Raw genomic sequence first — 17,555 nt, forward strand, 5'->3', positions numbered from 1 at the left:
AGCATAAATTGGGCCCTGTCTCTGCTGGCTGTGCTTTGGAATCTGTCAGAGACACTGCCCATCTCCCACAGAGGAATCCAAATGGTCCTCACAGCACCACGGCCCAGGGTGAGTAACCCTAGGGGAGGTCACATTTGCTGGACCCCTGCAAAGCGGACAGGTCTCTTTCAGCCTTCTTCCTACTCACTCACTGGCCCCCCTTCCAATTCTCAGAGGTTAATGCTTTTCCCTTCATTAGTCATCACTGAACCCATCATACGGTGCAGCCAGGGCTGGCTTTAACATGCCCATGGGTTGCATTCCCTCTACACTTATGCACACAGGGCTCTACGTGCTCACCCATGGCTGCTGCTTCTGAGGTTGCCATGACCCCTTCGTGCTCCTCCCCAACTTCTGGAGCCAGAGGGCCCACTCCAACTGGTGAAGGCTGTGTTCTAGACCCCTCTCTTCCCTCGGATGCAAGAGATATTGGCCTCCTTTCCTCAGGAGTTCCTTCTTCCAATTGCCCATTTTTCTTTGTAAAACAAATCTAAGCCAGGTCCCTTTGAGATACAGTGGGAGCCAGCTGGCGTGGGGCCACATCTAGGTGACAATGGACCAACTGTGTTGCTAGTGATGAATGGACCTGCTCCGGCTTCATTGGCAGGATGGCAGCCCCTCTGCACCTTGCAGGCTGGCTGGTTCACTCTTAACTCCTTACCCAGCTGAAAGTGAATGGGCGGCTAGACCAAGAGGAGTTTGAGCGACTCTGGAAGCGCCTTGTTCACTACCAGGTACGGGGACATTCTCTGTGACTAGCACTCTTATTCTGTGCAGTTAGCAAGGAATTACTGGGTGTCTAACCCTGCACCAGGATTCAGGGGTATGAAAGAAGAGGAAATCTCACCCCTGCCCTCAAGGAGAGCTTGCATGTTGTTTGGGGAGACGTAGTGCAACTGTAGAAGGCACAAGGCAATGCCCAATTAGGTGGCAGAATGAGGGATGCGTTGGAGGTGGGAGGAGAATGCTGTCCCTGTAAGCTAAAGCTACCCACCCATCTCCCCCCACCCCCACCCCTCCATCCACTGCAACACCTGCTAGCTTATCTCATTCCCATCCAATCCACCTGCCAGAGGATCTGTCGAAAACACAGATGTGGCCTGAAGCCTCAATGTGGCCTCCCCATTGTTCCTAGGACAAAGTCTAAACCCTCAGAGTGGCATGCAAGACCCTCTAAGTGGGTCCCTATTTGGGGCCCAGGAGAAGCCCTTTCCACTCATCCCACTCTCTCCTTTAGACTCCAATACAAGTTTAAAGGAGACTCACTATTTCCTGTAAACGTCACACCTGTGCCCCTTCAGCCTGCCCCTCTTGTCTCTCCCCTCCCTGCACCCTGACACTGGCCAGTGCCCACCTACCCCTCATACTTTAGAATTTTTCTTGTAATATGTATACCCACACATGCCACATAGAAGTATAATCTGTTTTTAAAAACTAATAAATGCCAATAAATACATCAAATGTCTAGCCATGTCACTAAATATTTTCATAACATGTTTAAAGGCTGAAAAAAAGTGTTTCTGTGTGGCTATTTCAGTATATGTCCCCGGATCCCTGACTAGGGGTCACTTGGTTTCTCATTTCATTGCAGGGCACTGCGACAGCCGGCATGCCCACTCCCCTGGGTCCCCCAGGGCAAGGGTTCCCTCATATCCGTCTTTCCCCAGAGCCTCCCTAGTGTCTAAAACACAGCAGGGGTTCAAAATGCTGAATAAATGACCGAAGAAATTCCGAATGAACGAATGAATTCCTGAGAAAAGTCTAGGTCTCTCCTTGCACTCACCAAAAGCCGAATAAGGCCCCAAAACAGCTGTCCAGCTGCTATTTTGCAACAGTTGTCTCCCATGGTTGGCCTCAGTCACATGCCTGTGTGTGGGTACTTTGCTTTGGAGTAGCTCCTGGGGACAGCTAGGCATAGACCCAAATTAGGGTCCTGAGTTCAGTCCTGCAGCACTTACACACCTAATCCAAGGCAAAATGTTCCCTGCCTGAGTATCAGTGTCCTCATCTGTGAAGTATGATGTTGACCAGGATTATACAGAGAATTCGATAGAGGTAGAAAAGGCCTAGGTGGATGCAAAAGCCGCCCCATACAAAAGTGATATGTTCCAGTTGCCACCTTCTGCCCCTGTGCTGGGCTCCAGGATGCAATTCTAACCTGCTTTCAATATTTTCTATAGAGCATTCCCTAATGTGCAAAGCACTCTCCCAAGCACTTTATAAATATTTAGTCATTTACTCACTGCAACAAACCTATGAGGTAGGCACTGTAATTAGCCCTATGCTACAGATGAGGAAACTGAGGCCTAAGAAGATTAAGTCATGGCCAAAGGTAATACAGCTGGTAAATGGTCCACGATTTCAACCCCAGCAGTTTGGTTGTAAAGCCTGTGCTCTTAACCACTACCCTACACAAACTCTTTAGAGAGCCCTACACTCCCCTCAAAAGTAGAAAACTGCCCTGTGTGTCAGGGCCCAGTCTGGGGGTGCAGAAGAGGAAGGAGCATGGGTGAGGAGAGAAGCAGCCACAGCCCCTCAGCGGGCAGCCAGGATGGTCAGTTCACCAGGTGTGGCCACTGTGTCCTCCCAGTCTTCGGTGCTGTGACCGTGCCTTCCTCTGAGGTTTAGGGAAGCAAGCTCCCAGGATGGAAAAGGAGTATCCAGGACCTCCCCAATCTTCACACAGACTTCTTGCTTCTCTTCCCCTATTAGCATGTTTTCCAGAAGGTTCAGACAAGCCCTGGAGTCCTCCTGAGCTCGGACTTGAGGAAGGCCATAGAGAATACAGGTACAATGGGGACTTTGGAGCTGTGGTGCCCAAGGTCCGGGGTGGGGGGGGGTGTGATGCCCACACCCCTAGTAGCAAGGCTGGCACAACAGTGCCAGGCAATCAGGAGAGAGGAGCGCCGCAGCTCTCGTGTCCTCCCCAGTTCACACTGACCCTGGGGGGCCTCCAGGGTTGCAGACTCAAACATAGTTGCCCTGTCTTAGGTCTCACATGCCAGTCAATTTTCCCAGATGTCTTTCCTCCCCAGCACAGCTCTAATTGTGAGGAAATAGCCACCGCATGATTGATACCCTATCAGGAATCGAGCTCGCCTCGGAGACGTGCTTCCAGCTCAGTATCTGGGCCATCAGGGTTAAATACCCACAGGCTGACTGATGATCTCTCTCTCTTCACAGAGAGTTTAGGGCTAAATTAAATCAAATGGCATCTGTCTGCTTCAAGTAGGCAAAGGCTTTCAGCCCTGGGATAATGATAATAATCCCTTAGGGTGCATAAGTGCTCCATGGTTCACCAAGCACTTCTGTTTGCGTCATCTCATTTGACTGTCTCAACTACCCTGAGAACTGGGAAGGGCAGGAATCATTACCTCTACTGTCTCAATGGGGAAAATGGATCACAAAAAAAGTTGCACAAGGAAATGGCCACCTTCCTTTAATAAAATGTAAAATCACATTTCCCCGGGTTAACACTGGAAGGAGAGTCTCCATCATCCTCCCTTCTGTGGATCCTGGCCTGGAGACAGGGCAGAAAGATCAGACTGCTGCCCCCACCTGTAGCCTGGATCCTCCCCTTAATGCTTCATAACGTGGAGCTGGGACTCTCAAACCCGAGCTGCCTCCAAATCCCCTTCAGGGCTTGTTAAAGCACAGATTGCCGCACCTCTGATCAGGAGGTCTAGGTGGGGCTCAGGAATTTGCATTTCTAACAAGCTCTCAGGGGATGCTCATGCCCCTGGTCTGGGGACCACACTTTAAGAATCCATTAAAGATGAAATCTTTTAAAAAGACCTCACACATGACTCCAGAATAATAAAAGAGAAAAAAGTAGAAAATTGTTCAAACTCAATTCAGTAAGCCTTCAGCAGCCAGGCAAGTAAGTGAGAGGGGCGATGGAGCTCACAGTCAGAAAACAGGTGACTGAGAACGTGGCAAGCAGGAGAGGACCTGGCTTATCTAAAGGCATTCGAGTTCATGTTTTATTAACTCCGCTAGAGAAACCACCTGTGTCTCTGGCTGCCAGAGGCTCACGGGCCACCAGGCTTGTCCCCATGATGGATGGTTTGGCTTGCAGGCTTCTACTTGCTCTCTAAGTTTTGCAAAGCCTGACTATGTGCCAGCGTGCACTTGGCCCCTGTGAGGTCGGTGCCTCCCTGGAGCTTATAACTAGAAGCGCAGGATGACAAGGCGCTGAGCTCCTGCCTGCCTGAAGCCACCTTCTGCATTCTGCTCTCCCGCCAAGGGTCAGTCTTTTCCCTGGGTGGACTTAGGACTGCCTCTCCTTCTGCCAGGGCCCACTCCCACCTACACTAGCAGCACCCATAAACAACCCACCTACAGTCATGGGTGGGGAGGAAGGTTGTCAAGGTCATCAGCAGAGAGAAGTTTGACAGAGGCAGGGCTAGAAGCAACCCGCAGGTGTCCCAGCAGCTCTCCCATTACGTGGGAACGATCAGATGATTGTGAAGGCTGATGTGTTCCCCAGAGCAGGGCCTTCAGTATCTTCACGTGGTCTCCGGCCAGACTCCAGAACTAGGTTCCTGGGGCCTAACAACCTATAAGAAAGAGAAGACACTGAAGGGAGGGGGCTGAGTGGGAGGAGTTGGTGGGAGGTTGCCGGGCCCTCTGAACAGGTCTCTCAGACCCTGAGAGGCAGAGGAACCCCCCAGCCCTAGCCTCCTCTTACTCACTCGTTCACCTGTGGCCCCAGACTTCCTCAGAGGGATCTTCATCAGCCGTGAGCTGCTGCATCTGGTGACCCTCAGGTACAGCGACAGCGTCGGCAGGGTCAGCTTCCCCAGCCTGGTCTGCTTCCTGATGCGGCTTGAAGCCATGGCAAGTAAGTGTCACCGAGCGGCATCCCAGGGACCTTGGCAGTGACCGAAGAACACAGGAGAGGACCGGCCACCCCCTACCCCACCCCAGGCCTGCATGAGGCCTCAGCAGCAGGGTGGGCTGGCAGCCTGCGTGAGGTGCCAACCGAGGCTGCAGATGGTGTGACCAGCTCCCTCTGCACCCCCCTCTCCCCTGTAGTTCCCCATCGAAGGTCTCTTTTCCTCATCACCCTGCCCAGCCCCTCTCTCAGGAACAAGGTTAATTGAAATCACGCTGTCCCCCATCTCCAGGTTGTGGTTATCATTGAAACCTGCTCTTCAGTTATGTAATGAAGGAGTTTGGTCTTTGCTGAAGGAATTTCACACACAAGTGAATAAGTGGGGGCAGGAGGTCTCTCCCCAGGCTTCAGAAATCCAACTGTGTGGGCCGAAGTTTCCACACTTTTTAGCAGCGTGACCCTTTGTTTTTAATGAAATCTAGTGTGAAACCCCAGGCCACAGTGGGGCCGCTGTGATTGGGGGAGAGAGGCCAGACCCCTCCCCGCTTATAATCCTCTCACCACCATGCCACGAGGCACCGCTGCGAAGCCTGCAGCTCTGAGCTGGGCAAAAAGATTGAGAGACTAAGGCTCTGGGAGAGTAAAAGAGAAGCCTGAGGTACAAGCCTTGGCCCCCCACACAGTTCTCAGTTGCACAGGGGAGGTCCCCAAATTGTATCACTGAAAGAATGACAAGCCCTCACATCCCCACAGCCTAGCGTGGATGGATGCAGGGGCAGGGAGTAAGGAAGCTGGGAAAGGGAGAGGCGTGTGGGCAGAGCAGGCACACAGCCCCTCTGAGGAGGTGAGCCCTGAGCCACTCGCCCCATGCAGAGTTCGGCTGGACAGAGAAGAGGATGGGTGACAGGCACACCCCATGGAGCAGGAGGGGCTGCTTTACAGAATCACCTCCTGTGCTCCTTATGGGCCCAGGCCTGCCTCCCCTGAACTGCCTGGATTCCTTCCTCCTCAGTCAGTCAAAACCTTCCCTTCTTTATCCTAGAGACTTTCCGCAACCTCTCTAAGGATGGAAAAGGACTCTACCTGACAGAAATGGAGGTGAGGTACCTTCCCCTCCCCGGGGCAGGCACAGTCCCAGGCTGCCTCCCTTGACTTGATTCCAGGGGGCATTTTTCTCCCCGAGGATATTGAACTGTCTGTCAAAGGCCAGCCAAGCTGTCCCCCCAACCTCCAATTACTGCCTTATATATCGCTGGCTGCCAGGCTGCTTTAGGATCTTGGCAGACAGATTTTATTTTTTTCCAATAGCTTAATAAAGCAGAGGATTATGTGGGAGTCATAAATCCAGGAGGGAACAGAAGGACAGCCCGCTGAGCTCACTGTACATTAAACTTATTCCCACTGAGTTTTAGAGGCTCCTGACCAGCCAGCTGGTCGACCTAAGATATACGTCTCACTGCCTGGTTATTCAGGGAGTAGCAGAAGATGTGCTATGAGACAACCCCGCCCCGTGCCCTGCTTGGGTTGGAATTAGCTGGAAGGGGTGATGAGACTGGACTGAGGTCTTCCGAGGGAGGAGAGTGGCATTTGCCCTGCTCTGTATTAAGCTAACAACTGTAAAGAATTGTTGTAATGATGATGCTTATTTTTCAGTGGATGAGCCTGGTCATGTACAACTGAAGCAAAGAGGAAAGCAGACCCACAGCTCAGGTAAGACATGGTAGCTTTGGAGTCTTTCCCTCCTGGGAGCATGAGTCCCCCTTCTCCTCTAAGAACTGCACGTAAGACTCTCTCCTTGGGAGAGCCTCCCCAGGGATGACAGACCCTTACATAAGTGAACCAAGGCCTAGCTGCTCAAGGCCCTTGAGTTTCAAGGCCAATGCTTCAGATTTCATGCAGACAATGTAGACCAATGGACCTTTATGGAAAGGCATGGCTTGAAAGGCATGAATGAGGGTTTAGAATTCTTTACTGAAGTTCCAAAGAAAAAGGGTATCTCTCATCACAGGAAGGGCAAGAGAAATGGTGGAAATGGAATGGTGTAGAGCAACAGAAATGGTAGAAATGGTCAGGCCTTGGGGAGAGAAGAGCAGGCTCTAGCCCCAGCTGTACCATTGTCTCACTGTGCAGCTTTGGACAGATGATGAACATCTGTAGGCATCAGTGTTTATCCCTCTAGCATGAATGTGCTGAAGAATTAACACTCAGGTCATTTCCTCTACATTTTTTTTCACGAAACAGACCCTAGAGTTACTCCACACCCCAACCCTGCTGTAGCAGAAGCCCCATCAGTCTTCTAGAATCCTTTAAGACAGGGGAGCTCAAGATGTTGTGGTTCCCATTGTTGGACATCTCCGAGTGTTAGGTATTCCTTAGCTAGAGGCAATCATCTACTTCCCTGAAACTTTCTACTCATGCTTCTGGCTCTACTCTCTGGACCACTGTAGAAAAAAATACTGGACATGCAAGACCTACAAATATTTGAGGATACCTTTGCTGTTTTGCCCAAAGCCTGTCTTTTTTAATTATTCCTGTTGGTTTTCATCCAGACCTCCTGGTGACCATTCTCTATGTGCCAATGTACCTTTGAAGTATACAGTTCTCCACGCAGCCGACCTGTGATCAATATCACCTAAAACTCGATTGTTTTTATAAACAGTATTTAATCTCCCATTCATGTACCTTGAAGTCAAGAGACAGGCACTGTCTCCATAAATAATGTTTTAGCATAAATATTTCCTGATGAATACTTGATGCTTTCTAATGATCGCAAATGAATACTGCAGAGATCATAGTTAATTTGACCCAACCATATTTCCTTGAGTTCTCCTTTCACTCCGTTTTAAAAACAGAACATTTGATTATTTTCAGTATTATTGTGTCTATTCCAATCTGCATGATTTCTAATAGCAAAAATGATTCTTCAATTGTATATCTAAGCTAATTTGATACACAGGGCCTAAAGGCTTAAACTTTCAAAATAACTGGATTCTCTCTTACTATCTTTTCTCCTGTACAGGGTCCTGATTCTCTCTTAACTAATCTTTCCACCCTTCCTATTTTTAAAAAATGTGTCAGAAGGAAGTATAATATTAGAGGCATTGCTGTGTTTACTTCAGTTTCTTTCACTAATGCCTATCATCAGCCCCAGGAGTGCTTCCCCAGCTTCCTCATTAATCACCACCCTCTGGCATCACATCATTAAAGCACATCCACTCACTCTTGGCTTGTGGTTTGCTTTACAGAATTGGAGGCAGGAGGGTGAAGAAGTTCTGCCTCCACATCTACAAACCCACCTTCCTCTGTAACTATTTCCCCCCTTCTTCCTCATTACCCTTCACCTTCTCAAGGGCCTGATTGAATGAATTCTCTCTTCTGTCTTCTGAATACTAAACCTGTCTCTGTCTTCTGGAGTCGTTTAACTCCCATTAAAAATGTGTATCTTTTAAATTTCTTCATCTCCTACCTCTTCCAGCTAAACTCCACCTCTTTCCTCTCATTGCAACCAAATTTCACAGAAGAGCTCATTGTCTACATATTCTCACTTCCCACTCTCCCTGCTAACTGCTTCAGTTGAGATTTCTTAGACATCATCTCTCTCCCTGACTTTGGCATGGCCTCCCTATCTGATTTTCCTATATCCACTCATATCCCTCAAATCAATTTCCTGCAGCCGGACTATACTTTTTAAAATTCAAATCCAGTCATTACATTCTCCAGGCTTAAAAACCCTTCAATGTCCTCCCATTGCTCAAAGGAAAAATCTGGCATCATTAACATGGACCACAAGAGCCTGTCTCCTCTGGCCCCTGCCCACCATCTAACCACAATTTGTGCCTCTTTTTCCTGCTCTCCACTCCCACCACACCATCACACCTTCACTTCCTTCTATTTTCCATGCTTTTCCTAGCCTCAAGCCTTTGGCCTTACTGTCTGCTCTGTCTTGGCTATCAGTCACCAAACTCCTGATCCTTTATGTCTTAGCCCGGTCGGGTTTCCATGTTATGGGTTCCCATATTATTCACTCACATATCACCCCTCCCCAGTCATAACATTCAATACACTTGGTTTTAGCCCATTCCTTCTTTTAAAGAAATATATTGAGATATAATTCACACATTGTACAGTTTGCTCATTTAAATTATAGAGTTCAATGGTTTTTAGCATAGTCAGAGTTGTGCAACAATCACCACAATATGATTGTTAGAACATTTTTATCACCACAAAAAAGAAACCCCATGCCCATCTAGCATGCCCACAGCAGTAGCTCCCCAATTGTGTCCCACCCTCTAGCCTGAGGCAACCACTAATCTACCTTCTGAATCTGTAAGTTTACCTATTCTGGACATTTCATATGATTGGATTCATACAACATGTGGTCCTTTATGACTGGCTTCTTTCACTTAGCGTAATGCTGTCAGGATTCATCCATGTTGTAGCGTGTATCAGTACTTCATTCCTTTTAAGTGCCAAATAATATTTCATTGTGGCTATACCCCATTTTTTTCATCTATTCCTCAGTTGATAGACATGTGGGTTGTTTCTAGTTTTGACTGTTATTAATAATCCTGCTATGAATGTTTGTGCACAGATTTTTGGGGGGACATATGTTTTTATTTCAATTGGGTGGAATATTTTATGAGTGGAACTGCTGGATCATGTGGAAATTCTATTTGTAACTTTTTGAGGAACCACCAAACTGTTTTCCAAAGCAGCTATACCATTTTACATTCCCACCAGCTGCAAATGAGAATTCCAGTCTCTCCACATCCTCAGCAACCCTTGTCATTGTCTGTCTTTTATAGCAATCCTAGGGAGTGTGAAGTGATATCTCACTGTGGTTTTGATTTGCATTTTCATGATGACTAGTGATTTTGAGCATCCTTTCAGTGCTTATGGGTTATTTTATATCTTCTTCAGAGAAATGTTCATTTAATTCTTTGTCCATTTTTAAGCTGGGTTATTTATATTTTTACTACAGAGGAGTTGTAGATGTTCTTTGTATATTGTAGATACGAATTCCTTATATATGTGATTTGCAAAATTTTTCTCCCCTTCTTTGCAGTTTTTGACGCTATCATCTGTAGCATATGAGTCTTTAATTTTGATGGAGTGTAATTTATCTATTGTCTTCTTTTGTCACACATTTTTGGTGGTATAGCTGAGAAATCATTGCACAACCCAAGGTCAAACTATTTATTCTGGTTTTTCTTCAAAAAGTTTTATAGTTTAGCTCTTACATTTAGGTCTTTGATCCATTTTGAGATCATTTTTTATATGGTGTGAAGTAGGGTTCTAATTTCATTCTTCTGCATTCATTCATTTGTCCCAGCACCAGTTGCTGAAAAAACTATTCATTCTCCTGTTTCTTTGTCTTGGAACCCTTTTCAAAAATCAATTTAATATAAGAATGTATTTATGGACTTTCCTTTCTGTTCAATTGATTTATATGTGTATCTTATGCCAGTATCACACTTTGTTGATTGCTACAATTTTTTTTTTAATTTTTTTATTTTTTTTGAGATGGAGTCTCGTTCTGTCACCCAGGCTGGAGTGCAGTGGCACGATCTCGGCTCACTGCAAGCTCCGCCTCCCGGGTTCATGCCATTCTCCTGCCTCAGCCTCCCGAGTAGCTGGGACTACAGGTGCCCACCACCACGCCCGGCTAAGTTTTTGTATTTTTAGTAGAGACTGGGTTTCACTGTGTTAGCCAGGATGGTCTCGATCTCCTGACCTCATGATCCACCCACCTCGGCCTCCCAAAGTGCTGGGATTACAGGCGTGAGCCACCGCGCCCGGCCTACAATTTTATAGTAAGTTTTGAAATTAGGAAGTGTGAGTTTTCCAGCTTTATTTTACTTTTCAAGACTATTTTGGCTCTTCTGCATTCCTTGCATTTACATATAAATTTGAGAATCAACTTATCAGCTTCTGGGATTTTGATAGAGATTACATTAAATCTAAAGGTCAATCTGGGGAATATTGCCATCTTCACAATATAAAATCTTTTGTTCCATGTGTCTCTTCATTTTTATAGCTCTTCTTTAATTTTTTTGGACAATGATTTGCAGTTTTCAGTGTAGAAGTCTTACACTTTCCTTGTTAAATTTATTCCTAACTATTGTAGTTTGGGATGCAATTTTAAATAAAATTGTTAATATTATTTTCAGATTTTCATTGCTAGTGTACAGCAATAAAAATTATTTTTATATTGATCTTATATCCTGTAACCTTGCTAAACTTGTTTATTAGTTCCAATATTTTTAAAGGGCTTCCTTAGAATTTTATATATTCAAAAATCATGTAATCTGCAAGTAAAGATAGTTTTATTTTTCCACTCCAATATAGAGGCTCTTTATTTCTTTTTCTTGCCTAATTGTCTGGCTAGAACCTCTAATACAATGCCGAATAGAAGTGAACAAAGCAGACAACCTTGTGTTCCTGATCTTGGGAGAAAACACCCAATCCTTTGCCACTAAATACGATGATCACTGTGCGTTTTTCACAGATACCATTTGCCGGGTTGAGGAAGTTCACTTCTATTTGCAGCTGGCTGAGTTAACACACTTTTCATTACTTGCTTGATGTCAGTATTCTCTGCTAGACTATAAGCCTGGGTATGTCTTGTTTGTTCCTATTTCCTTAGCACAAAGCGAAACACCTACCATGGAGAAACTAGTTGGTAACTTTCTCCCAAATAACCGAAAGAAATTGTTCTTTCAGGTTTATACCTTCCTTTGTTTTGTTCTCATCCCAACATTTGTTAGTATTAGCTTATATCCTAGTCTTCCTGCTATTTTAGCTATTCTCTATTTTCTTCCCCTTTGGTGTACTGGGAGGCAGGCAAATATTATCTTGTTATTATCTCTAATACATCATGACCCATATTATCTTTTGAAGGCCTATTTTTCCCTCACTTTTTTGAAAAATTTGAAAATTTCCCTCACTTTTTTGAAAAAGTTGAAAGTGTCCTGGTCACTTCAACTCTATCCAATATTCCCTTACTTTGCAAAGTTTCTTTCTTCTAGGAGTTCCAACACTCTGAGGTCAGCAAAGAGACTTTTATTGTTAGCCAGGATTTGATCCAGAGAAGTCCCTCTCCTTGCTCACTTGATCCTCTGTGTTACAAAGTGTCACTGGAGCGAGCAAAGGCTTTGTCCTGAGTTAAGCGAGCTTCTCCCAGAGATGAGGTTATTGGAGCTCCATCACCAGTCTACTTGGTTTCCAGGTCACTCCCTACAAACTGTGTACAAGAGGTCTTTTATCTGCCCTTGGACTCACGGGGCAAGTTGAGGTATACTTTCGTCGTAAGAATACTTCTGTTCCTCTCTCTGGCTCATCTTCAACCCATCTCTGCTCTCCTCTGACCTAGCAGATTGGGATATAGGTATATGCAACTGGGCTGAACTCCTCTTCCTCTCTTCCCATCATATATATTTCTTTTAAACAAAGTGTATGCCTTGTTGTCACATTGCAGGCAATACCTATATTAAAATATGTTAAAGTATGTTTAAATATAAAGTTCATACTTGAAAGAATGCTAATACTTATCTCATTGCTCTATGTTCCTTGGACACTTGAGGCTGTATTGATTTTAATTGATTTCAGAGTCTAGAGGTTTAATACACGGCAAATCACATCCTGCTGAGAGTTTGTCTAGCTAATGTCATCTACATCCATGTTGATCTGTCAATATGCCAGTAAAATGCCTTATTCTAACAAAATTGTCATTTATAACAATTTCCCACTGTATAAAAATACAGTTTCTTGAGGAAAGGGCCACCTTCTCCTAGCCTGCAGGATTTAGGTGAAATATGACAACAGTGGCCCTGGTCTTACTGATGACCAACAACCATTTTCTGCAGGATGAGTCTGCTTCTAGCCTAGTAAATTCATCTCTCCAATCTCATTCTGTTCATGGAAAGAAATTCTTTTTGAGAGACCTGGCTAGATGTTGGGTTGAAGACTGACACCCCAGGGCAGATGGAACTGTCAGAGTTCAAGTTAAACTCTTCTATACCTGTGAGTTGAGAGTTGTGAGTCTGGATGTGCCTCTGGTGATGTGAAAACACCCAACACCATTGGCAAGCATACACCTGGTGGTTACCAGGCACCTTGAAATGCCAGGGTGTCCAGCCTTCTGGAGCTGGCTTTGGAAGAAAAATGCATCCAACTGGGAAACTGACATGTACACTCCAAGGGCATAAACCAAGGAGGAGGAAGAGTTGGAATCTAGGAAACAGAAGATCCAACGCTAGACAGAGACAGGGAAGTCCAAGGACCAGCGCTGTGCAGCAGAGCAAGAGAGTGAGCTATCCCGAGAGGAGCTGGAGGGGCGGCCTTTGGGGAAAATGGGAGCAATTTTTGATCAGATTGCTTAATTATAGAAAAAATAATGTTCAGAGGGATTTTGAAATTCTGCTGGAGAGCTTTGGAAGAATTAGTAGGAAAATGACTTAAACTAAGCAGACAAAAAAGCGAGGTAGTTATTAACTTCTGGAAGAATAAAGAGTTATAGAAGAGAGAAAATGTGATCCTAGAGTATTTTTTCACTCAGCAGTGAACAGTACATATATAATTGTAATAAAATACAAATGGAATATTGATTTAACGAAAATGTGACATAAATATATCAGAAGGAGGGAAGATGTAGACATGAAAGGGGGTTAGAAGCAACCCCACCCCATCTTCCATCATAAGAAGTCAATAGGCATTTAAAATTGACAAATCAAGAATTAACTGCACAAGCATATTACCTAGAAATATGGAGGTAAACATCAGAAGAAAGAGTTTAGGGAGGGGAATTTGGATAGCAATGGGACAAGAACCTGCTATTTTTCCTTTGTGACTTGTAGTACTCTTTGAATTTTTAAATTATGTATCTTGGACTGAATTTTCATGAAAAAAATAGGCAAACTAGCAAGTAGTCTGAGACACAAGAGAGGAGGAGGGAGGCAGGGAGGGAGAGTTGAGGCCTCTTTACCCCATGGGTAGGGCAGCTGGCTGATTATTGCAGAAAACATGACTATGCACGAATGTCACTTTATTCCAAGCCCCCTGCACTTGAGAAAAACCACTTCTCTGCAAAGTCCAAAGCCAGCCATCTGGAGCTTGGATGGGACACAGCTCAGGGCTGTTGTTACTATAGCAGCCCCTGGCCTCAGCCCTTCCAACCTGCCTGGAGATGGGAGGAACATCTCTCCCCCAAGTTTCCCTCCACTCCAGTGCCAGCCCTCAAGGTGCTAAAATGGGCTATGATATGAACTCAAGCTTGGGGCAGGACAGGTGCGGGGGTGCCCTTTAAGGGATTTTGAAGAATGGGGTAGGGTCATCCATTAAGGGGCCATGGGCATGTTGGGGTCTGTCAGCCTTGCCAGCAGGAAGCACCAGTGCTTCCTCTACTGTGGGATGATCCAGAACAGCATCTTTGGAATGGGGCCCCACTTCCGTGGTCACTCAAAGGAAGGAGTTTCTTTACTCACCCTTGGCCTTCTGCATTTGCACCTCCACGTCTTTCTCTAGGACAAGCGCCCAGTGATCATTCAAGAATCTGGTTCTCATTCTAAGAGGCTGTGCTGCCCACTGTGGTTGTGATACATCTAAACCAGCCCTGCGTGAAACGGAGTCCAAGCTGTCTTCCAACAGCCTGGGTTCGGTCCTTGGCTGGCCCAGGCCCAGCTAAGCCTGTGGCCACCAAGCAGCTCATCTGAGCACTTTGGGATGTGCTCAGCCTACATTGCCCTGGAAAAGGAAGCAGGAGATGTCTCCCTGTGGGAAAGGAGAAGAGAAGTTGCCTCTGAGTCCCCTGTCACCAGTTGGATTCGTTTCTTGGAAGAGCCAGAATGAGCCAGTTTGCCCACCCTCGGGTGCTATGGGTGACACAGGAGCTGTCCACTGGGTGTTTGCAGAATAATTACACTATCTTATGTCTGAATCCTGATGATTTCACAGCTAAATGGCAAAAATAAAACATGTTTCCCATAAAGGTCTCTCATTCATATTCTGTCTCAAAAATACATTTGGGGAAGAGGAAAAGTACCCAGCAAGGCAGACGCTTCCCTCACTCTCTCCTCATCCATGGTGTGGTCACCGGGTGTCTCAAAAAGGAGAGGCCCACAGAGGATGGAAGAGATTCCACAGCATAACTGGGCCAGACTCCACTCAGAAGAATTTGCAGTTAGAAAGCTCATTTCTGGATGCATCAACCCAGTAGGGGAATTGTTGCAAATGGGTGTGTCAAAAGGACAGGAAGGTGGGAAGCTTGCTGAGTGTGTGACTTTCTGAGCGGCACGGTCAGAGGACAGGTGTCAGAGGATGGTGTCGGCAGGGCTGCATCATCACACACACACACCCATGCCAGCAGCAAGGGCAGTGCTCGGCAGTGATTGCATGCTGTATACAAGTACCAAACACGCAGCCAAGTGACCTCATCCACTTTTGTAAAGGGACTGTTGTAAAGCCTTCACAGTCATTTCAAGTAGAATAGCTACCTGCCTAAGGAGTTGAGCCCCTCTTGCTAATGCTTTTGAATAGCGAGAGTGTCAGACACACAGCAAAGTTTGGGACAGGTCACTTTGCTTCCCAGTCCCCTGCTTGGTTAGCCGGGATAGATGACCATGGTTGTGAGCATGGACTTTGGAGTTAAAGCTAATGTCTAAAGATCCTGGATCCTAGGCTGTCAGACTGCCCTGTTACATAAGATTTTCTGCATGCAAAAAAACTGGGACTGGCAGGTCAACAGAGACTCTGATAAGTGGGAAAATCCAGAAGAATAAATAAGCCATTTCCTGCAGGATTCAAAGATGACCTTCACCCAGGCATCCAGGTAGAAAGTCCAGCCCACCTGCACAATTTGCTGCCACAACCACATGTCATTCCAAGCTCCTTTTGGGCCTGCTTGCACCCTGGAGGACAAGCAGAAATGGATGATTCTGCAGGCCTAGGGTCAGTGGTGAGCAGCCCCAGGGGTCTGCACAGGCTGGACTGATGTCCTCAGGATACAGAGCAATTTCCTCCCTCACAGGGCTTTGCTCAGGGACCAGTCATTAATTTTCTCTTTAACAGGATTTAAAGGGGCAGGGTCCTCAATTGTTTGATTGAAAAACTGACTCTCCCTGTCATGCTGGGGCTCCAGAAGGCTCAGAAAGGCTCCAGGTGGCCATGGCAGAGGGGCCGGGGCTTCCCTGCTTGGAGCTGGGGGAGATTATATTCCAGTCTCCCCAGGGAAGGGAAGGGCCTTGATCCTTAGCCCCAGCACAGGGCAGACCAGCCAGCTCACCCCGAGGCTGCACCTCCTCGGGACTCCCCATGTCCTTCAGCCAATGAGCAGGGCGGGCTTGACAGGCTGACAATCTCAAACAAACCCTGGCCCTGCCAGCCTCTTACGCATGGGTCCTGGGATGGGTTGCTTTGTCTCTGCAAGATGAGGAGGTGGGCAAGGACCATGGCTGGTGCCCAGATGGAGGAGTGGGATCCCTCACGGAGCAAATGACAAAGGCTCAGGCACAAATCCCACCTGCCCCCCAAGCTCCCTAGAGCTTCTGCCACTACAGCCACCATATGATGGAAGCAAGGTGTCCAGATGAGATTCCTGAGGCCCCGAGAAGAGGTGGCCATGCCATTAGCAGTGGCAGATACAATGTGTCTCTGGGAAACATTTAAAGTAGTGTGTAGAGGGAAATTTATAGCACTAAATGCCCACAAGAGAAAGCAGGAAAGATCTAAAACTGACATCCTAACATCACAATTAAAAGAACTAGAGAAGCAAGAGCAAACACATTCAAAAGCTACCAGAAGGCAAGAAATTGCTAAGATCAGAGCAGAACTGAAGGAGACAGAGACACAAAAAAACCTTCAAAAAAATCAATGAATCCAGGAGCTGGTTTTTTGAAAAGATCAGCAAAATTGATAGACTTCTACCAAGACTAATAAAGAAGAAAAGAGAGAAGAATGAAATAGATGCAATAAAAAATGATAAAGGGGATATCACCACCAATCCCACAGAAATACAAACTACCATCAGAGAATACTATAAACACCTCTATGCAAATAAACTAGAAAATCTAGAAGAAATGGATAAATTCCTGGATGTATACACCCTCCAAAGGCTAAACCAGGAAGAAGTCGAATCCCTGAATAGACAATAACAGGCTCTGAAATTGAGGCAATAATTAATAGCCTACCAACCAAAAAAAGTCCAAGACCAGACAGATTCACAGCCGAATTCTGCCAGAGGTACAAAGAGGAGCTGGTACCATTCCTTCTGAAACTATTCCAATCAATAGAAAAAGAGGGAATCCTCTCTAACTCATTTTATGAGGCCAGCATCATCCTGATACCAAAGCCTGGCAGAGACACAACAAAAAAGAATTTTAGACCAATATCCCTGATGAACATCGATGGGAAATCCTCAATAAAATACTGGCAAACTGAATCCAGCAGCACATCAAAAAGCTTATCCACCACAATCAAGTGGACTTCATCCCTGGGATGCAAGGCTGGTTCAACATATGCAAATCAATAAAAGCAATCCATCATATAAACAGAACCAAAGACAAAAACCACAGGATTATCTCAATAGATGCAGAAAAGGCCTTTGACAAAATTCAACAGCCCTCCATGCTAAAAACTCTCAATAAACTAGGTATTGATGAGACGTATCTCAAAATAATAAGAGCTG

At 45.9% G+C, this 17,555-nt stretch overlaps 1 protein-coding gene across 1 annotated transcript in view; it reads left to right on the plus strand.

Moving 5' to 3' along the window:
- CAPN13 (calpain 13) overlaps window positions 1-14,724 on the plus strand; it is an 85,042-nt gene extending 70,318 nt beyond the window's left edge. Inside the window, exons 19-24 of the mRNA XM_063622744.1 lie at window positions 705-773; window positions 2,752-2,827; window positions 4,754-4,882; window positions 5,919-5,974; window positions 6,530-6,586; window positions 14,399-14,724. Coding sequence (XP_063478814.1) covers window positions 705-773; window positions 2,752-2,827; window positions 4,754-4,882; window positions 5,919-5,974; window positions 6,530-6,556 — 357 coding nt within the window. The 3' untranslated portion in view covers window positions 6,557-6,586; window positions 14,399-14,724. The remainder of the gene's footprint in view (window positions 1-704; window positions 774-2,751; window positions 2,828-4,753; window positions 4,883-5,918; window positions 5,975-6,529; window positions 6,587-14,398) is intronic.
- Window positions 14,725-17,555: the final 2,831 nt, after the last annotated feature.

This window comes from Symphalangus syndactylus, chromosome 18 (genome assembly GCF_028878055.3).
Source record: "Symphalangus syndactylus isolate Jambi chromosome 18, NHGRI_mSymSyn1-v2.1_pri, whole genome shotgun sequence".
Classification (NCBI taxonomy): domain Eukaryota; kingdom Metazoa; phylum Chordata; class Mammalia; order Primates; family Hylobatidae; genus Symphalangus; species Symphalangus syndactylus.